Below are 21,355 nucleotides of genomic sequence, written 5' to 3'. Positions count from 1 at the left end.
AGCGGAGGTCTAGTATCCTAATGGAGGCACATCTCTTCGAGAGCATCTACAGGGGGCAACGTTAAAATATGGAACCCTTGATGACACCAATGTTTGTAGATCAGAGCTCCTGCAGCAGAGAACGCTTAGAAACAAGGACACGGCCCCCGGCTCTCGGATGATTGTGGGTGATCTTGGCCCACGATGACATCATAGCACTTGCAGCACAGGGGAATGTGCGATGGAGAGACAGTTGTGTTTAAAAAGGTTTCAGAACCTTCCAGCTGAGGGTGAACAAGCTTAGAAATACCCCAAATCATTTTTTCTTTGTTATTTATGCATGAAAACAAATCTGATAAAATTGTTATTAGTAAGTCTAAAATAGATCTTTTAATTCATATAACATGCAAATGCCTTACAGCACACTGTGTTGAACTGGTGGGCTTATGTTTTGTTTCAGGAATTATTTGAGAGAATGTTTGGTATTTTAGAATTCATGAGCTCCCCATTAGCATATTGTGGGTCTCTTGACTCACAACTGAGAAATGCAGCAGGGTCCGAGCAGGAGGATGAACGTTAGCGTTAGCCCAGGGGCCACTGAGGAAGCCACCAGACAATTATGACTCCTGCTGGAACTCTCCCTAAGGAGCCCTATCCTGAAATATACCCTGTCCTTCTGAGAACTCCACCCTGCAAATATAGTAAAATGATTAAGTCACTAAGTTTGGGCGGCTTGTCACACGGCATTGAATAACTGAACTGCCCCTGCTCACAGAAGATTGTGGCACCTCCATCCCCTTCTAGACTTTGTCAGCTGACTTAGGGACCCACAGTTTCCCAGTGTCCACTTCCTCACTATTGCTGACTCATGATCTTGACCACTTTGAAATACCATCTCAGGTAACAAATGTCTGGATTCCTTAGCTAGGTGAGGGACAAGGAGCCTTTGTCACAGATTATTTGTGACTGCCTCTGGGCACTGTCAGCATGCAGGACATTGAGCAGAGGGGCAGGTCACAAAGTCACCATGTCAACCTTCCTGCCCATCATAACCCTAGAGTGTTGGGGGAAGGGCTATGCAGGTAGCAAGAGGCAGGAACACGCAGAGCAGCTGTGTCCCCAGTCCCTAGGCTCTGAAGTCACCGAGTGAACAGTAGAAGTGAGCACTGGAAAGAAGACACAAGGGCTATTGTCCCTAAGTGCAGGCAGTGGCAGCAGAAACAGAGCAGGAAGTCAGAGGTGGCCTGTGGTTTGCCTATCTGGGACCTTCCTAAGACCACCACGAAGATGCTGGGCTGCTGCCCCCGAGGATCTCACTCTGTGTTCCTGTTCCTGGGGCTGCTGCCCCCATCACTGCTCAGCACAGGGAACTTCCTGTCCCAGTACTCTGAGTGGGAAAGCTACCCTGGCCTGGCCTTGGCCTCCAGAAATTTCCACCACCATGAAGCCCAGAACCCAAGGCATATGTGGCACCGAAGGAGTTCGAAGCAGAAACCATGCCAGGCCACCCCTGACATCTACTTCGTCCTGGATAAGTGAGTGGCTTTTTCTTACAGGGCACACTGAAGGCCCAGCCTCCCTGGGGGCCATGGTGGTCAGGACCCAGTCTCTGTGACTGACTTATTTCCTGAGGTCAGGGAGGCCGCCATGGTGCTTCCTGGTGACTCTGTCTATAGTGTCTTGCCCCCATCTGGGTTTACATTGTCCTCCAGCCCACTGACAGTTAGGAGCTGACTTCTCAGCCCAGTGAGGGGTCCACTCAGGGGCTCTACAGAGATAATTGCTGGCACCATGTGGCCTTTGCTTAGCTAGCCTAAGTGATCAACTTTCTCCTATACAAAGAGCCAGAGCGTGACTCTCGGTAGGAAGGGGTTGTGGGCCAGTGCTGGGAGAGCTAGCCTGGCTTCGCTTCTCTGAACTTCCTGGTAGGCTGGGCCTGGATTTTCTGCCCATCCAACAAGAACCAGGTTGAGGAAGGGCTGTCTGGGCTCTCTTGAATGCTTGCCTCATCAAGCATCCTGGGCTGCAGAGTAGCTTGGGGCTTCTATCATGGAGTGCACTCTTGGGTTGGCAAGGTAACCTTGGTGGTGACAAGACCTTGCTTCCTGAGCTCTGGTGACAAATCTGGGCCCTGCTCATCAGTTCAGGCTCGGATCTTCTCATTTCTGTCATTCTTCTTGAACACTGGTGGGTGATAAGACATGGGCCTGGCTCTTTATTTCTAAGCTAGGCCAGCAACAAGAGAACCTTCCTAGCCACTCAATGAGAAGCCTTTTCTCTGTCCAGCCCAGGGACTCTGAAAAGAATGGGTATATTCTGTCCCTTTGATAGCACTGCTGAGGTCGTTGTTTCCCCTTGGGTATCAGGGCTAGATGAAGATGGGCCCTATGGGGCTGTGGGACCGACAGCCTGGTGTAGCCAGTCTTTCTACAAAGTGGCCCTTTCACGGTTAGCCTTTTGTACGTGTCCCAGCTACTTTTCTCGGGCTTCTGTGGGGTGCAGAAAGGAATGAGCCCTTCTCTGTGATACATGGAAAGGATTATGGGCACAAATAGGGGGTGTGGAAGATAATTAATTATGCAGCCCATTAATGTAGCCTGCTGGTTCACAAGAGAACGAGGGTAAATTGGGTAAATTTAATGCCAACACTTATAAAGAGCATCACAGCTCAAGGCACCTGTCAGACTCGCCACTGCTGATCCCATTCTTTCAAGGCAGGTACATGCGTGTCTAGATCTTTCCTGTTGGTATTATGGCCTTGTCTACACCTAGCAGGATTATACTGAGTCCCTTCTGTTTCTATATGAAGTTTGTAGCTCCTCTATCAACCCATGGCTAAAGGAAAAGTCTTTAGCTTTTCCGTAGCTTGCTTTCCCTGAAAGATTCTGTCATACCCCTTCCCCTCCATCATGTTTATATGGCTATGATGCTTGGGTCTCAGATTTTAGCACAGAAGGCATTCTCAGACACCAGGTGACCGCTGTTTGATTTCAGCAACAGCATTAATTCACAAACGAGGCAGTGTTCTGAGGTTCAGGGCCCCTGTATGCCGTATGCTCTTTCTTCCCACTGTCTTTGAACTCTCTATCTGTCTTGAGTTCTGGAGTCAAGATTCTCCTTCAGTAATAATCTCAGACTGAAAACTTTTGGAGTTTGTGAGCAGGACAGATACTCCGGGTCCTTGTGACTCCTCACAAAGGGATAAAAACAGAAGCCCTGTCACCTCCTATTAGGGAAAAGGATTCGTCTGGCACATTGGCCTGGGAGTTCCCCAGAGAACAGCTCTGTGTTCAGTTTTTAGAGTCAAAGCTTAGCTATTGAGCTAAGACAAGCTGTACCAGAAGCTACGAGCAACACATGGGATTTGGAGAAAGTTCTAGATTCTCCTGTAGTTGGTTAGAATGCTGTAAAAACTGGTTCTACCTTTCAGAGCTTTGTTCTTTCTGTTGTAGAGATTAGCTGATATCATGGGGTTTATCGATAGGTACGTGGGTGCTGCGTTAGTATCATCTAGCAGTGAGTTTGCCCATTATCTTCACACAGAGTTCAGCTGGGTAGAGGGAGCAGCAGGGTGTGAATGGGGCGATCGCTACTTGGCGTGGAACTGTGATAGTTAATATTGACTGTTAACTTGACAGGGTTGACATCATCCAGGAGAGATACCTTAGGGAATGTTGTTGGGGGGAATTTCTAGACTGGGCTGAGTGGGAAGACTTTCTTTAAAAATTGGCAGCACCATGCCAAGGGTCCCAGAGTGGATAGAGAAGGAGAAAGGAAGGTGCTTAACTAGCATCAGTTTCCTCTCTGCTTCTGGGCTGCAGCTACAGCATGACCAGCTGCCTTCTGGTTCTGCACCCATGGCTTTCCTGCCTCCGTGATGGACTACGCCCGGAAATCTGAGGCAAAATGAACCCCTAAACTGCTCCTGTTAGCAATTTTGTTCCAGCTACTGAGAAGTGGAATCGTTGCCGTGATAAACCAGACAATGTGATTTTTTAAATTTATTTATTTATTTATTAAAAGTTTCCACCTCCTCCCCTCCTCCCATTTCCCTCTTACTCCCCCTCTCCCCCTCCTTCTCCCTCTCCAGTCCTAAGAGCAGTCAGGATTCCCTGCCCTGTGGGAAGTCCAAGGTGATTTTTTTTAAAAAGACTTTTAGAACTGATTTGCAACAGAAAATACGAAAGAATTTGGACATTCGCGCTAGAAAATCCCTACAGTACTGTAAAATAGAGCTTCATGGGTCACTCCAGTGGCTGTTGGGAAGACCAGAATGCCAAGATGTATGTGGGAATGGGAAGGATCTGCTCCTGAGGTTTCAGAGAGGGACGGGGACTCTGGGATCTGGGAAAGAATATGTCTGCATTACACTTATGTTCTGAGAACTTGAGTGAGAAAGTGTTTAACTGAATGGGGTAGCTTGGCCAGCAGAGCACTTCGGCTAAAATGCATAAAGTCTTTAGTTCCATGCTCAGAACCACACAAAATAGGCTTGGTGGTGCATAGCTAGAACCCCAGCACAGGAAATAGAGGCAAGAAGATCATGAGTTTGGGGTCATTCTGCACAACAAGTTTGAGGACAGCCCAGGATACATGAGTGAAGATTTTCACAGCTCTCTTGAGGATGGGGAACTATGATGTCATGGCAGCAGTGACTGAGCCTGCACCTGCCTCTCCTAGCAGTGTTGGCTGGAGGAGCCCTTCTTAGCCCAGGTTGATTGGGTTCTGTAGGCTGATTGAAGGCTCCGTTCCAAATCATACTTTCATGGCTACTAACCACAGCTAAGGACCATCTCCCAGAGAAAATGCCTCTTGTGGATGCTGGGAAAGCTGGAGGAGTTTAGAAACAGGGGAATGCCATGAGAAAAGAGTGTGGGTGGCACACAGGTATGAAAAAGGATCCGTATATGTTAGGGAAAATCTGATGTTCAAGAACTCAAGAGTATAACAAAGAAAATATGGCCCAGGCCTGAGCCATCCTCTGGGCCTGGATTATAACATGCAAGGACTCCTGGCAACAGCTGTGTTAAGTGATAAAAATGGAAACAGAAAACCAAGGGTAACTGGGGACCCCAGAGAGACTACCTACAAGCACTCAGGGGCTTTTCCAAACAAGGGACACTTCCTGATTTCAAGACTTCAGTCTGTACCTTGCTGTGCTCAGCCAGACACACCAATAAGCCTCTAGCATGGGGTCCTTTCTGTTCCAACAGATGGGGGCTCTGTAGTCACCCTCTGCCCATTGCTGGCCCTGGAGAAAGTTACCTCTCAGGCTGTTCTAGTGTGGTTGGCACTGTTGGTGCAGAGACCTCTAGTTAAGAAGCCTGTGGAAGGCTGGGAAGAGAGGAAGTGGGCTGATCCACTGGAACCCTGTATCCACTGAAAGATATCTCCTTTGTCCTCAGGTCAGACCGCATGTCAGACGCCTGGCCGTACGTCTACAAGTTTGTGGCGGATATGGTGCAGAGGTTATCGAAGTACGACTTGATGGTGCAGGCTCCTTTGTGATGAAGGGGGCGTGTCCTGTCGGCAGAGGACACACTTTTTGAATTTGGGAGGCACAAGAGGGAGGATCTTATGGAGAAGTCTTGGCTTGTTAAGCATGGGTGGGTGTGTATGAGTGTGTGTAAGTGCGTGAGTGTAAGGCATGTAAGTGTGCACGTGTTTGAGCCCAGGAATGGAGTAGGGGGTTGATTTCGCTGCCTGTTTTTCTCAGGGGTCACGTTTCCATAGGGTTTGGAATCTTTCACGACATTTCCTCAACATCACTATGCCTGTTAAGGCCTCAAAGGGCAAGTGATGAGACCAGAGGAAAGTGAATTTTGTTGAGTACCTTCCTTTACATGTTGACGACATCATGTTGAGGTGGTGGCTTCTCATAAACACCTGCTTCCTCCCAGTCAGGATCTGCGAGTGTCCATCATCACCTTCTCCTGTAAGGGCAACATCATCCTGCCCATCACTGGAGACAGGTACGTGCTCACATGGAGGCTGGCTCAGGCTTGATGGTTCAGCCCTCCGTGGAACTGAGGACTTACAGAGACCTCCACGAGGGCTCCTATGGAGCCCACGTTGGCTGTTGCCATGTGCCTATGTCCTGTTATTCTCTGCTAACTCCAGCCTGTCAGCCCCTTGAATTCTGACTTCACTGGAACACATCACCTTGTGCTTTCAGAAGTTCTCTACATTCCTGCTTGTCTGCCTTCTAACACTCTTGAATCTCTTCTGGGACCTGACTATGTCAAAACATGGGGTTGAGGAGGAGTGGAACAGATACATGGATCCCCCAAACAACCCTGGCTTATATAGAGCCTGTTGGTCATTTTCCAGTGGGACACAGAGATATCTGGGAACCAGGGGAAGGTTCCGGGACCCAGGGAAAGTCAGCTGAGACTCACTTTGGGAAGGGTGAATCCCAGGATGGGAGCATGAGTCCACAGCATGCCTGTGCACTACAGGCAGATATGCAGAGCAGGTACCTAAGAGGAAGGTGACCCACTTGTCCCCAGAGTAACAGCGGAAGGATGTTGAGGACTTCTGGGAGGAAGAGCTTTGGATGCCTGGGTTGGAACTCCATATAGAGCAAACAGAGAGAAAGAGACATGGACATTTAGGATTAGGAATGTGCAGAGGTCTAGGAACCCCCCTGTCCAGGGCCTGGGGGAAGAGCCAGGCTCAGTGAGTGCAAGAGGACATGTTCCACACCTATGATGATGGCAGCTCCTTTTCATCTGGGGAAAGGAGCAGGGGTACTGGCCCCAAGAATCCAAGAAAAAAAATGATGTGCCCTGTGGCTTAGGCTTGGAGAGACCTGAATGGGTTTGAGGTGGCAGAGAGAACACCTATGGGAAGGATTTGTGTAGGAAACCCAGAGAGGCAGTAGGATCTGGGCAGATGGATGGGGGCTAAGATGAGGTTGATAGACTGTGATTTGACACCACTGGGCCTCCTGGATGTTAAACTCATACTGCCTAGGCTGGGCTAAGCTGGGTTAGGACAGGCATAAAGTCTTCAGAGCTCAACTCATGGCACGATCTCTTTATCCCCCAGTAGGAAGCCACTTTAGAGTCCACTGTGAGTCATCTTGCTGTATCTGTATAGTCTTGTCACATTGGATTATCCTCAACCCCCACTTCCTGTCCCAGAACAGCCACTAGACCCAGCCCTGCCTGCCTCAGTGTGTTCGATCTTTTTTAACAGCACCTGACAGGCCATGCTGCCTCTAGTCCAGGGACCAACACAGATACCTCGGGAAAGCCCCCATGGAAGCCTTCAGGCTTCTCTGTTGGGCGCTGTGGAGTCCACAGCTGGGCTCATATCTAAGTACACAGGCTGCTGCCTTTAACAGGCTAAAGGGAAAGAAGTCAGGTCAGGGTCCTGCAACAGTGGAGATGGAAGCAGGCCAGTAGCTCAGCAGGGTGACATGGCCCCACTTCAGCCCTACCCACTGAGTAATAGACTACTCATGAGTACGCCTGTGTATTCATGGCATCAGAGACAAAGAAAGGCCCAGGGAAAGCTTGAAGATATTTTGTCACCACACATAATCTTCATGTCACCTTTATTTTTGATTTTTTTTCAGAGAAGAAATTCTTAAGGGCATTGAAAGACTGAAGTATAGCATACCTGCGGGACATGAGCACATTTACCTAGGATTGTGGAAGGTGCGGAGGGCTGGAGCTACCTTTGCTTTGAGGACCATTGGGCCATCTCACAATGACTCCCTTTTTTTTTTTTCTTTTTTGGTTTGTTTCTTTGCAGGCAAACAAGCAGATAAGAAAGATCAACTCAGGAGGTGAGCTGCCTGCACTTTAGTTGGGGGGGGTCCCCACAGAGCTGGGGTGTCCTGGAAAGCCCATGTGCCGAATGACTCTGTGGTCCCTTCTCTGAGCTTCAGGCCCCTGTGAGCACAGTACTGTATTTGTGATGCTTCTGAGAAGGGTAGGAGGCCCCATGTGACTATGTGTGGGTCTCGGTCATTCAGAGGTCTTTGTCCTAGAGATGGCCCCATGAACAGAAAAGGGTAAGGCACAGTGACCCATGCTTGAAACCAGGGCTTTGTGTCCCCTTGGCTGCCAAATCTTCCTTTTCCAGTTCTTTTTTCTCATGACCTGTCTCTTGCATCCATGTATCAGGCAGTATAAGGTGCAATGCATAGCCAGGACCCAGGACAGGGAGTTGTAAACCCATAGCACTTGTCTGGAGTAGGTAGGAGCAGGGGGCAGGATGCTGAGAGTTGTGGTGTCTGTTACCTAACTCCTTCTGACCTATAGTCCTAATTATCAGGCCCACTATTACCAACAGGACATCTCTAGGACTGTGCCCAAGTTTAGCACCAGCTTCCCCCACCTCACTGGGCATCCTCAGCCTCAAGGATAGGCTGAGTAGAGACTGGGCTTCCCAGTCTATAGACTGTTCCTTGGAGCTGGAGAGATGGCTCAGCGGTTAAGAACACTGGTTCTTCTTCCAAAAGTCTTGAGTTCAATTCCCAGCAACCACGTGGAGGCTCATAATCATCCATAATGGAATCTGATGCCCTCTTCTGGTGCAAAGGTGTACATACAGATAGAACACTCATACAAAGACTGTTCCTGACCCCTCTACCTCCTAATCTGTAGAACAGGTAGTGAAAAAAGTTTCTTCTCACTCTAGGGTCACTGACTGGTGGGTTCTGGGTCTGGGTTCCTGACCCAAGTGACTGGGAGAACTGGGCCTACGTTGGGTAGTGTTGGGTTTGATAGCCTGGAAGGTGGGCCCCAGCGGTTCTGCAGGTCTCTCCTGGGACCTCAACCACCAAGTCACTTGCTTCCCTGCAGATGTCCAGCGTCCCAGCATGATCATCTCCTTACTCAACAGCCCTCTGGATGATGAAATCTATAAGTATTCGATGGAAGAGGTGAGCCCAACCGTCTTCAACTGCATCTCTTGCACGCTGTATACGTTGGTGGCTTTTATGTAACTCCTGTCTTTCTCTCAGGCTGATGATGCTCGGAAAATGGGAGCGTCTGTTTACTGTGTGGGTGTGGGCCACTCTGACAAAAAACAGGTAACAGTTTGAGCCCCAGTTAAAGCAAGCCCTTGCAAAGGTAGTCACCATCTACCCTGGTGGTATGGGCAACAGGTGGTCACTGAAGCAGTATGCAGTGGTAAACATGGCAGACTCTTCCCCCAGGTAGGGTGAGAGGAGAGCTTGCTGTTTCCAAAATCTAGGCTGTGGCCAGAAGCCAGTGTTTGAGCTAAGACTGAATCAAAAGATTCACGACTGGATGCCCAAGTAATGTCTCTTTTTTAGATACTAGGACTTGCAAAGGAACCAGGAAATGCATATACAGAAAAGAAAGCTGAACACCTGAATGACCTCATTTTCCCAGTGAGTGCAATGGGTGCAGGCAGAGGCATGCCTTCTCACAGGATTCCTGCATCTTACTTTTCTAACCTTGTTTACTGTTGTCCATGTTCCAGATAGCTTCCAAGGCCTGTCCATCCCTTAAATCTTCAGATACACACATTATATGTATCAGAGGTAAGGGCTGAGGGCACCATTGTAGGCAGACAAATGTATTGTGTGCAAATGCATGAGGTTTGTGATGTGGGGGTGATACGTGTACAATGAGTATGTGCTGCTTCTGGATGGCGTGTAAAGTTTTGTGTGCATGTGGTTTATATGGATGTATATTCTGTGTGCATGTGTTTTGTGCTGTTGTTATTGTATGTCCGTATGTATTGATTTTTGTGTTATACATATGGTACATGATATGTATATTTGGATGTATTGTGTGTACAAGGACTTTATGCGTGTTGGAATATGGACCGTTGTGGTAAGTGTATATGCAGGAATGAGCATGTATGGGGTGACTTTGATTTGGGCACATTTGGAAGGTATATGCTGTGGTGGTATAGCAGTATGTGTATAATTTCTGCTTACTTATCTCATAGCAAAAGTGTAATTATTAAACTAGAAAAAGGGCACAAAACTCTCAATGAAGCCCAGATGTAGCCACCAGTAAACCCAGAGAAGCTTAGTTCCTTCCAGAAAAGCCAAGCATTCAACACTCACAAAATGAAGACAGTAGCATGGCAATCACATTGAGGAATGAAGAGAAAGAATTGGGAACAGAGGATATTCACGATGTTACTAGAAGCATGAGGGACTCTCACTGTCTACAGAATTAGCTATGCTCACCTCAGCACTGAAATAGTAGATGCCTGACCCCAGGGACTGGAGCAGACAGGGATGGCATCTATCCATTCTAGCCCCCCCCCCAGGTCAGTTTACAGAGGTCACACCTTTGTATAGTCTTGGGAAACGGATGCTCCTCTTTGTCAGGATCATGGTACATTCAGGCTTGGTCTCCACAAGGCTGGCATTTGTGTCCTGCAAAATAAGTCTGGCTCTGCTTCCTTCAGTCTAGGCAGGTGGATCCTGACCTCTGTGTCCTCCAAGGGAGTCCCAAGACTCTAGACTTGGACAGACAGGACTATGATCACGTCTGAGCCCTGCTCTCTGTGACAATCAGCCTAAGTCAAAGAGGGGCTACAGTGTATTCTCTTATGGAAAGAAATGGCATGCACAGGCTGTCGATGAGATTAGACACAATGGATAGAAAGATGACGGGTCAGCATCTAGAAGACGGTAGGTGCTAGAGACAGAACCTGAGCCTGGTATTTCTATTCTAGTACTTAGCTCTACTCTGCCCCTTGTCCTTCCATATGCTGTGTAAGAGAGAGGAGACAGCTGTGTAGAAAAGGGAAGGGAAGAAGCTGCCTTCCCTACAGGCTCTCTACTGCTTCTGGATAAAGAAGCCCAGCCATGCAACCTTCCTGCATGTTTCTGATTGTCCCGTGGACAAAAAGGCCTTGGTGTCTGGGCATCTGAGGCAAACCCCAGAAGAAAGCATGAGTTGTCTCCAATAAGACAGGTGCCGCCAGTTCAACCACAGACCTGTGAAACTGTCGGCCATCTTGTGTGAACCTGGTACATACAGGAGGGAAGCCCAAGACAGAATGCTACATCCCAAACAAAGCAGAGTGGGCTATTTCCTATGGCTAGTTCTGAGTCAGCCTATGTTCCAGGGGTGTGAAGAGGGAGGAGCATCCTTGGTCTGCTACCCTTGGGTATCTATCTGTGCACTTCACAGTGTACCCTGTGCAAGGAAGGGTAAAGGGACCAGCTGTCTGGGCCCTAAGGCAGCTGGGCAAAGGCTTGGGCTGAGGAAATTCTGTCTGGCTCTTGTAACAGCCAGTCTGCTGCCTACTCTTTGTCTCCTGTACGTGAGCATCAGTGTCCAAGAGCAGCTCCCCCACTGTGAGGAAGGGTCTGTCAACAAGTGGGAACCAGTACGAATGCTGGTTCACCCACAAATTTTCTCCTGTTGGAGGCCACCTGAAAATTCCATTTTAGGAAGTAGAGAGTCCTGAAAAGGTAGAAAGAACGAAGCATCCAGGTCTCCTCACGGTTTGACCATTGTCCTTACAGAATCAAACCCAGTCATACTTCGTGGATATGGCTTTGACTTTGCCATGCGTAAAGAGGAGGTTATTTGCAGGTTCCATTTCTACGACATGGACAATAGTTTCAAAGGTAAGTGGAGTCACTTCTCTTGGTCACGTCTCCCCGCCTTCATTGACTGTCCTGCTGGAAATAGAAAGTGTGTAGAAGCGAAAAGAGCCCTGGCTGAGACACCTGGGAGGTCCCCTCCCTCATCAGTACTGTACCAGTATTTCTTTAAACCTATTTCATACCAGAAAAACACATGCTTTTATTCTTTATATTTTATCTTACATTCATCCAATCTTATACATTTTTGTTATGGGACGATCTTTCAATTTATTCCTAATTTTCTATTATTTCCTATACTTCTTTAAACTTCTACTGTCTCCCTAGACCTCAATCCCTCTCCAATCCTATCCTGCTTTGCTTTGTTAGTGTTACACATATAAAGCTACAACCTGCTGGATCCACCATTGTCACCTGTGCATGACTCCAGGGCTGGGCCATCTGCATTGGATAATCATGGAGGGCTCTGCCCTGGGGAGACTTCTTCACCCTCCTACTCTCAGAATCCCTTAGTGGCCTATAGATTTTTGCCTTGGGTAGCAGTCTTTTTTTCTTTTCTGTTTTCAGGTTTTCTCATTATTGGGAAATATGACTCCCCCCTTTTTGCTAATCTCACACTATTTTCTTCTCTCTTGTCCATAGCTTTTTGCTCCACTCCTCTACTTATTTAAAAACTCCCTTTCTCCCCTTTCCCCATTTAAGTCCTTTATCTTGTTTACTATTCTGACACTTATTCTAAATAAATATATACACAATGGATTTTTCAGTTAAAAATACAAATGAGATCATGTCATTTTTCAGGAGAATGGATAGAAGATCGTGTTAAGCAAAATAATCCAGATCCAGAAAGACAAATATTACATTTTCTCTCACAAGCAGATTTTTTCCTCACATTGTGTGTGTGTGTGTGTGTGTGTGTGTGTGTGTGTGTGAGAGAGAGAGAGAGAGAGAGAGAGAGAGAGAGAGAGAGAGAGAGATGTTCGCTCATGCGCACTTAGCTTATGAAAGGGAAAGTTGATCTCAGTCCCCAGTCGGTGAGCCCTGAGGAGCAGAGGTTCTTGCTGTTTGGTGCTAGGGTGCTGGGCGGAGTTGGGGCCTACCAGGATGTCTTTGTGTTGAAGAAGGTAGAGATGAGATTGCAACAATGGTGGACAGACACATCCATTGACAATTTTTGTCATTTTCTTTTAGATGTAAAAGCCATCAATTTAACCAAGGCTACTGTTACTTGTCCTGGACCAATCGTAGACCAACCAGGAAAGTAAGTGCCCCTTGTTGGAGGGAAGAGGTCAGTGGTCAGTATTGACCAGTGTAGTGCGGGATATAAGGTGTGGCAGAGCACCTGTCTGCCTGCAGGTGAGCTCCAGTACCCTCCCACCTGGCCTTGTTGGTGGGCCCCCGTGGTGCTGAGTGGTGCACAATGCCCAGGCTCTACTGAGGGCGGGATGCAGGAGATAATGGAACTGACAGCCAGAACATGTTCTCTGACCATCTTTCTGTGACAAGCCAGCCTGGTGGTACTATACACACCTCCCTAATGCCTTAGCTCAAAGCCATGTGATGCAGCTGCCTCGCACGGTCTAATCTGCAGTCCTTCACTGTCATTGCAGAGGCTCAGTCCTAGTTCCTCTGGAAATGAGCTCTCTTTGCCCACAAGTCCACTCTCCAGCAATTCAGAGTGTCTGCAATTTAGGATAACCCAAGAGAAGAACTGGGATTATTTCTTCAGTCAAGCCCAAAGTCCTTGTTACCAGGCTGTTTCTAAGTGTCTGTCTCTGTGTTAGAGTGATCTATATTCTGCTCAGCCTGGACAATGGAAGAAACTTCCTGAATAAAAATGTATTCGTTGCCAGCAAGCTATGTGTGAGTACCAGGGTCGGGCTGTGATCCCATCTGTGTAGATCCTCTGGTTGGTGCAGATCTACCCTCTAGGTCAGAGGGGCAGAGAGGGGGTGGTTCCAGGCAGGACCCAAGGGCAGCTTGTTCACCCAAGCAACTTAGGTGACCCAGCCCAGTTTCCAGAAGGACCAGTGAGGCATGTACCAAGCTGTCTGCCAGGACCTGCCCATGATGTCTAGGGCATGTGGCCTTTCCATGTGGGTGTCCCAGGTTCAGAAGTTCACTCTTGCAGTCCGGGTGGGTGTGGTAAAGAAAGGGAGCCCTGGACACTAATGTGGCCCCCAAAATACTCTAGACCCCCTGTCCTCAATCATATTTGGTGGCACCAAAGTCCAGTGCAGTGTAACCAGAGTGTGTCCAGGAAAAGGTTGTTTCACCGATCAGCTTATAAGAAACCCACAGAGTTGAGTGGCTCACCCCTCATATCCACACATAGGTTGAGAGAGTGAATTCAGATTTCTGCCCCTTAGGCTCTCACCCACTAACATCCCCAGACCTAAATACAGAGGCAGAGAAGCCCCGTGTCTTGAGCTCCCAGCAGCAGCTACTGTTACATCTTCCAAGTGCTCTCTGCTTTTTTCAGTCCGGCAATCGTGGGGTCCAGGCACCTCTACCCAGTGATTGTTATAGCTTTCCCCTAACAGGCCTCTGCCTCAGTAGGGTTGCACAGGCTGCAACCCACTCTAAGAGGTAGCTGGGAGAATAGTCCCAATCCTGAAGTTCTCTGTCCTGAACCTGAACCAGGACTGTGAACTCTGACCTTGCTAAGTGCTCACAAAGGTGGGCACTGTTTGAGTCACAAGATGGAGCTAAGAGGGAGAAGAGGTGAGTACCAGGCTGTGGAGTTGTGAGGTAGGAATAGAAATCTTAGTCTTGTAGCCCCATCTATCTCAGAACTGCAGCCTTTCCTAGAGATTTGGCCACCCATAGCCCAGTGCACTGTCAGCTGAAGCCACCCGAAGGCCATGATCTTCAGACCACAGAGGATCCTGAACCATTCTTACCTTGGCAAGAGCCTTGGAACCGGACCAGAGATAGGGTATCCTGGTTATCTTTCAGTTCTGAGAAGCCCAGGAGTAAGAGAGAGAATGAGAAGTCAAGCTGCAGATACCTAGGAGGGCCTTGCACAGTTGCCTTTGGTCTCTGTGGGATGTGCTTCTGGCGGTGGTGGCATCTAACCTTTCCCTCTCACAGGGCAAAGACCCATTTACAGTTACAACCACCACGACTACAACCACGAGGAGGCCCACAACTAAAACAACACGTACCACTACCACCAAGACGCCATCTACAACAACGACACCCACGACCACAACTACACCTACCACGACCACAACAACTACACCTACCACGACCACAACTACAGCAACCACTTCACTGACGACCACTGAAAGTCCCACTACCATCCCGCTGGTCACAGAGAAACTGAAGCCAAGCGTTGATATATTCATTTTTGCCCCAATACTCCTGGGCCTGTTGCTGACTCTGTTGCTGATTGGTTGTTTATGGCAGCTGTGCTGCCTTCCGGTGAGTCCCCTAACCTGCTCAGTCTGGAGCCCGGGAACACACCCTCCATGCAAGAGGCATAGACGCAAGGTGGCGCCATGACCCTGGGGATGACAGAGGCAGACCTGTCAGGTCCCATGTCTATCCAGAGGTGTAGGCAGTAGAGAAAGCTGATGTCAGCCTGGAGGTCAGGGGAGACTGCAAGACACTGGGACTATAGGCACTGATGCAGGTGGGGCTTGCTGTACACAACTGCACAGGCAGGGACACCCACGCAGGTTCCAGGATATGTGCATCCCAGCTTCAGATCAGACACCCCAGTCTGCAGAGCTAAGGCAGAGGCCAGTCTACATATACCAGCTTCTTTTTTCTGTTTTACCCTCCAGCCTGTCGAGGAACCACCCCCACCTAAGCCCCAACCAGAGGTAAGTCATGCTTTGGATGCTGACTCTGTCATGTGTCAAAGGACAATGACCTTCAAAAGAGGTATCGGAAGACCCGTCCATACTCAGGAAGGAAGAAGGGTGGAGAATCTGAAAGGGTCTAGGAGGGGGCTCATGGTGACATCACTCAGACTTTTAGGGCCTCCTGTCTTGGCCACACAATCAGTACCTCGAGGAGCTGTTTCAGTGAGAGCAGCTGTTTCTACAGACTCAGTGGCTTGCAGGAGACTCCAATGGACTCTGTTTGATGCTGAGGTTGCAGCTTCCTGAGAACAGGCTTCTCTGTCAAGCTCTGGTCCCCATTCCCATGTTGGAGGTCTTCTTGCTCCATTAGATCTGTCTTCATCCCTGTCTCCTGGTAGTGTAGAGGGGCTGGCTGGGATCAGCCTAGGGACCCGAGGGATAAGGGTTGTGAAAGAGTCCCAGCAAACCCTGAGCTGTGAGGGGTGTCACCAGGGAAACACAGGAGCAAGGTGGATGAGCATCTGTGGTTCATGTCGGGTGAGGATCAGAAGTCATAGCGAGAGGCTTGGGCTTGTGGACCTGGGTTTGGGCTGAGATAGGAACAGGCTCCCTGTGTTGGTGAGACTGTGCTGGCTGCAGAGTGGCCTGGGTGAGAATGCCCATGCAAAGGCCAGAGACAGATGGATGGGACAGTTGCCTGGTAATGCTGGCTTACTCTACAGCAACCAGGCCAGGTTTCTACCAGCCAGGCTGGCCTCAGAAGTGGGCTGCTCTTACTTCGTGAAGCTCCATATCTGAAAACTGTGGGGAGGGAGCTCTTTGCTTTGTTTCTAGTGGAAGACCTTCCCAACTTGGGGAACACACCCTTCTATCTACCCCAAAACAAGAGCTGAGTGACCCCACAGTGCCAAGTATAGGGCAAAACACAGACGAAGATCCGACAGGTTTTTCTCTCCTATCAGCCCAGAAAGAAGCAGAAGCCCCCAGCACCAGTGTCTCCCACAGCACCAGCACCACCCGTAAATCCGTCGCCCATTGTGATCATCTGCTGCTGCACCTGTCGTGGCCTGAGTGTGATCAGAGACACGGAGGTGAGAGGACCCCGTGGGGCTGTGACTCCCTCCCTGCCTGGGTGTGGGAGGATGCATCTCTAGGGAATAGGATCTGAATTGATATGTGTCTGAGGACAACCTTATTCTAGGGAGGAGAGCGTGCAAGAGGGTCCCCAGGACACTTGCCCTCTTCTTTGGCAGCATCCAGGCTCTGGGACAGTGTTGTGGGATATCAGTTTAGCTATGCAAAGTTGTATTGCATTTGCCAATGTTTTGGGCTATTAGTTTAACTATGTAGAGACGTGTTGCATTTGCTTATGAAATCCTTGCTTAACTGTGCAAAGCTGTATTGCATTTGTTTACCTTGCCTGCCGAAGGCAGCGAATGGGACTAATGAAAAGCCAAATGACCAATAGCTAGGCAGGAGATCTAGGCAGGACTTTCTGGCTGAGGGAGTAAGTAGGAAGAGGAATCTAGACTTGACAGAGACAGGGAGAAACAGAGAAACCAGGGAGAAGCCAGAGGCCTGCCAGCCAGCCATGGACAAAGCAAGAAAGCAGGTCATTCAGAATGAAAGGAAGGTGAAGAGCCCCAAGGCAAAATGTTGATCAATACAAACAGGTTGGAATAAGTTATAAGAGATAATGAGACAAATACAAGCTAAAGGCCAAGCATTCCTAATTAATAAGTAAGTCTTCATGTCATTATTTGGGAGTTGGTTGGCGACCCAAAGAAAATGCCAACAACAGGACAGTGATTACTACTGCCTTATATGACCAGGCCCTGATCCTCAGGTTCATTTTCTTAGCTCTGACAGAGCCTCTCATGCAGGTGGATAAGTCAAGATATACTGAATGACCAGGAGGTTTGGAAATCTAGGGACAGTAGAAAAAGAAAGACCAGTCCCCAAACACATTCGCCTACCATGAAAACTGGGGAAAATCCAGTGTTCCTGGCCAACTAGCTCCAAGTCCTACGGGTCCACAGAGAAGAGTTGACTCCGTGGTTCTATTGCCAAGACCGGGCAAAGGGTTACAGGTTGGCATGGAGACCCTAATGGGTGTCACAAGAAACCTCCATAGAGTCAATCCCTGGTGGGTAGGCAGTCCAAGCCTGTTTTCATCTATGAGGTCTCGGTCTGAAGGAGAAAAAAGTTGGCCTGACAGTAGCCTGGGCTTTCGTCTCTAGTTTCTTCCTGGATAGTCCTCTTCCTCCTTGATCCTGCCTCTGTGATGGTCCCTGCTTGCTTCTAGAAGCTTTTAGTTCCTCTGTAGCCTCCCAGGCTAGCTGAAGCCCAGTGCTGCCTACTTCCTTCCTATGGCATGAAAAAATGCCAACCCAAGTTCTCTAGAGAAAGAGGCTACTGGCCATGGGACTAACCTGATATAGAGCGCCTGGCCCAGTCCACCGCACCAGACTTATTGAATGTGAACTTTAGAACTGAGACTGCGGGGTTCTCAAAGCCTAGAGCTCAGGCCCTTCTTCCCTCTATGCTTCTGCCTTGGTCTGTGTCGCCTGCCTCTGAGCAAGACATGGGCTGTTTACCTGCCTCTCCCGTGTGTCCCTTCTCCAGGTCTGTGCCCACCTCAAGGCTCTCCTAAAGGCCTCTGCTTGCCACTACACACCCCACCAGCCTCTAAACTTCTCCAAAGTCAGCTGCTGGCTTCTCCTCCTACAGAAACACTACTTTGTCTCATCCCAGACTCTTCAACTGTGTCCCACAGTGGCACTTCCAGACACTCAAGGTTGTAGGCTTCCCTCTCCAGGAGCACATTTCGGCTCCTCCGAATTCCTTGAGCACAGAACAAGGATCCTTGTGCCTTCCGGGGCAGAACCCTTGCCCTGAGTCTTCCTCATGACTGTATGTATCCGTTTTTCAGGGCAATGTGACTGTGCGCAACTTCAACCCCCTAAGCTGTCACCAGTTGCCGTTGATGTTGCCTCATCCTGGTGACCAGGTAAGTGGGACCCAAGGACACTACAAAGGGGCAGAATGGCAACTTATTTTGCCTTTGATGGTGACTTTCTGGGACTGTGGCTCAGAACCATGTCCCAGCATGAGCAGAGGAAGAATTCTCAAGACATGAGACCTGATACTCAAGAGCCTTCTAGAGCCTCCATGAAGTCAATGACTGGTCACTTTGGCCATGGGTAACAGTGCTGTCTGAACAATAGTGACCCCATTTATCAAGCAGTAAAGGTCTTTCGTGTGTGTGTGTGTGTGTGTGTGTGTGTGTGTGTGAAAGAGAGAGAGAGAGAGAGAGAGAGAGAGAGAGAGAGAGAGAGAGGAGAGAGCAAGCATACACATGTATAAGCATGTATTCTTGCCTGTGTATATGAGTGAATGGAGGCCAGAAGTCAACAATGCATGTCTTCCTCTATTGTTCTCCCCTTAATTTCTGAGACTGGGTCTCCTATGAAACCTGTAACTTGCTGTCTCTACTATATTGCTTTGCCAGTGGTCGCATGGAATCTGCTTATGCCTTGCCCGGTATTGGGGTTAAGAATATCCATGACTATGCCCAGCTTTTATGTGGGTGCAGGGGATGTGACTAAGGTCACTCTTCCAGGGTGGCTTCCAGTTTGGGCTCATCCTAATGGTCCCTTCTGGGTTCTGGCTGCCCAATTTATTGTCTGCATCCCAGACAATAATTGTGGTTGGAAGGGTGGCATGTGAATCCTGTCTTGAGCATAGAGAAAAGAGGGCATTTGCTTTCTCCAGTCCAAGGTCTGTAGCTGCTCTGCTAGGAATGTGGCGTGTGGCAGAGTACAAGGTCTGAGAAAGTGAATAGAGGAGCCTGCAGGTCTATGTATAAGGTCTCTAAACTGCGTTATAAAATACATTAAAAGTACCAAAGAAAGTCAGAGGGTGGCTTACACCTTTAATCCTAGTACTCAGGAGGCAGAGGCAGGTGGATTTCTGTGAGTTTGAGCCTTGCTTGGTCTACAGAACTAGTTCCAAGATAGCCAAGGCTATGCAGAGAAACCTTGTCTTAAAAAGCCAAACCAAACCAAACCAAAAAAGTACAAAGAGAAAGGAATTGTGAGACAGGCTTCATTTTGGAAGACACTGATTTGAGAAAGCTTAGTGCCACCAAGAAGTTTTATCGAAATGGCTTCATCTTACATCTGCAGCCACACATTCCACAGGCTGGCCTGACAATTCTTTGGTCAGCCAGACTCATGATTTTTCTCCACTCTTACAAAGTGTCTGCTTGTGCTCTGATACACGCAACAGTACCCCAGGGAGGAGGAAGGAGGAAGTGTGAGAATGGGGCTTCTGGAGAAATGCTACCCCACAATTCCTGTCAGCTTTCCACTTGTTGAAGTGCGACGCGCTTCCTGACCAGCAGGAATGAACGCCACTAAAAACGAGAATTCCTTCTCTGTACACGTCTTTATTCGGAGCATTTGGTTGAGGAAAATTGGGGGAAGGGAAGAGAGAGTTCAGGGACAAGAGAAAGCTTAGAGAGAGGAAGTAGAGCCCAGAGGCAGCTGCTTTTAAACGGTGGAGAGGCTTGAATGCTGATTGGTTGATGCCAATCTGCTGTTCTGAGCATGTGCAGGCAAGGGTGCTCAGCCTCACGTGACTAAGCCAGGTATGGACTTGTATACCTCCAAACTGCAGGACCACCTGTGCCTCCAGGTGGCTCCCTACATTGAAGCTCACTCCCTTAGCCATTTTGAGACACACCACTTCCCAGCTGAGCACCCTGCATCCTTTAGCAAAGTCCGCTTAGTGTTGCGAAGAGGGTGCATGACATAGGGCTCCTTGCCAGCCCCCTTAAGAGCTGAGTTACACAGACAGCGGGCAGGGACAGGCATAGAAGCGGCCCCTCTGCTCTGACTTGGAGTGAGCAACATGGAAGACTTTTGTAAAAGGCCTAATAAAGACCTCCAGGCAGTAATGTGGGCACAAAAAGCTGGCAGAGGGACATATAGGCAAATGTGGAGTGAATCCAGCCTGTGTGGCTCAGGGTTCCAGGTTGGTGTGTGTGTGTACGTGTGTACTGCAGTGAGGGAGGGGGGAATCCTAAGACTGTGCACAGTGGGGGTGGTAATAGAATGAGACAGAGACCTCAGGGCTGAGAGGCGGTGTATTGAGGACCACCTGTTCATCCCCCATCTGACTTCCTTGCACCTACTGTGTGAGAAAACAGGGTCCTTCCCTTTGAATGGCCTTGCTTCAAATTACCTGTTAACATTCCCGAACTCACCCCTCTTGCTTGTCCGGAAACCCGCGCTTGTTGAGGTGGTGGAAGAGTCCTTTTCCTTGCCCTGACCCCTGGAGCTAGGGCCTTATCTTCCATAGCATCAAGAGCCCCCTGGCCATCTCACCGCTGGTACTGTGTCCTGCTGGGGTTTGCATAAGATCCTCTCACGTCTCTAGCCGACTCACCACCCCCAAATCCTTAATCGCCTTCCCAGAAATCCTGCTGGGTAAGGTACAAAGGGCCAAGTTTTTCAAGATAAGAGCCTGCGGATCTCTCTGTCTTCACACCATTCAGACTCCTACTACCTGCAGCAGATCTGGAATTAGAGTGCAGGTGGGAGGGTAGGACCCAGGGGAGAAGAGGGGTCACCCAACTTTACCCTGTGGTTTTGGTGGTGCTTCCCGCTACCTGGTAACCAAGCCACTGCAGCTTGGGGGCCTGTTTGCTGTGGTATCTCAGCCTTCTGTCTCTTCTCTCTCCTGCAGGGGCGGTGTACCAGCTTTACCCTCCTGAAGGCCCTTTGTGCTCAGGACTCCTGCAGCCCCAGGATCAGCCTGCCACCTAGCCAAGAGTATCTGCCTCTAGCTTCCGGGTCCCAGTACCACGAGGTCCCAGTCAGCTGCTCCAGGCGTCCGTTCAGGTTGCCATCGGTCACCCCTCCTTCCTGGGTTCCTAGAGCCTGGATGTCAACCCCACCCATGCACTATACCTCTCAGGTTCCACAGAGCCAAGATTGAGAGA

The 21,355-nt window shown here is 49.1% G+C and overlaps 1 protein-coding gene across 1 annotated transcript; it reads left to right on the top strand.

Moving 5' to 3' along the window:
* Positions 1 to 423: 423 nt before the first annotated feature.
* On the top strand, positions 424 to 21,355 carry LOC125391739 (anthrax toxin receptor-like). Its single transcript, XM_048421297.3, has 17 exons — positions 424 to 1,514; positions 5,385 to 5,456; positions 5,880 to 5,951; positions 7,562 to 7,643; positions 7,741 to 7,774; positions 8,796 to 8,875; positions 8,957 to 9,025; positions 9,272 to 9,349; positions 9,442 to 9,502; positions 11,456 to 11,560; positions 12,728 to 12,797; positions 13,321 to 13,399; positions 14,630 to 14,962; positions 15,328 to 15,366; positions 16,311 to 16,439; positions 18,281 to 18,358; positions 21,100 to 21,355. The coding sequence occupies exons 1-17, from the start codon at positions 1,267 to 1,269 to the stop codon at positions 21,349 to 21,351; spliced, it is 1,881 nt and encodes a 626-aa protein (XP_048277254.3). The 5' UTR covers positions 424 to 1,266; the 3' UTR covers positions 21,352 to 21,355.

Source organism: Myodes glareolus, chromosome 5 (assembly GCF_982192425.1).
Source record: "Myodes glareolus chromosome 5, mMyoGla1.1, whole genome shotgun sequence".
Taxonomy (NCBI): Eukaryota; Metazoa; Chordata; class Mammalia; order Rodentia; family Cricetidae; genus Myodes; species Myodes glareolus.
This window is presented reverse-complemented; position numbering and strand designations above follow the sequence as displayed.

Excerpts from the sequence above, each read along its gene's own strand:
- LOC125391739 (XM_048421297.3), top strand. The coding sequence starts at position 1,267 with ATGCTGGGCTGCTGCCCCCGAGGATCTCACTCTGTGTTCCTGTTCCTG. Across the intron at positions 5,457-5,879 it reads ATGGTGCAGAGGTTATCGAA|TCAGGATCTGCGAGTGTCCA; the intron begins GTACGACTTGAT and ends GCTTCCTCCCAG. Across the intron at positions 15,367-16,310 it reads CACCTAAGCCCCAACCAGAG|CCCAGAAAGAAGCAGAAGCC; the intron begins GTAAGTCATGCT and ends CTCTCCTATCAG.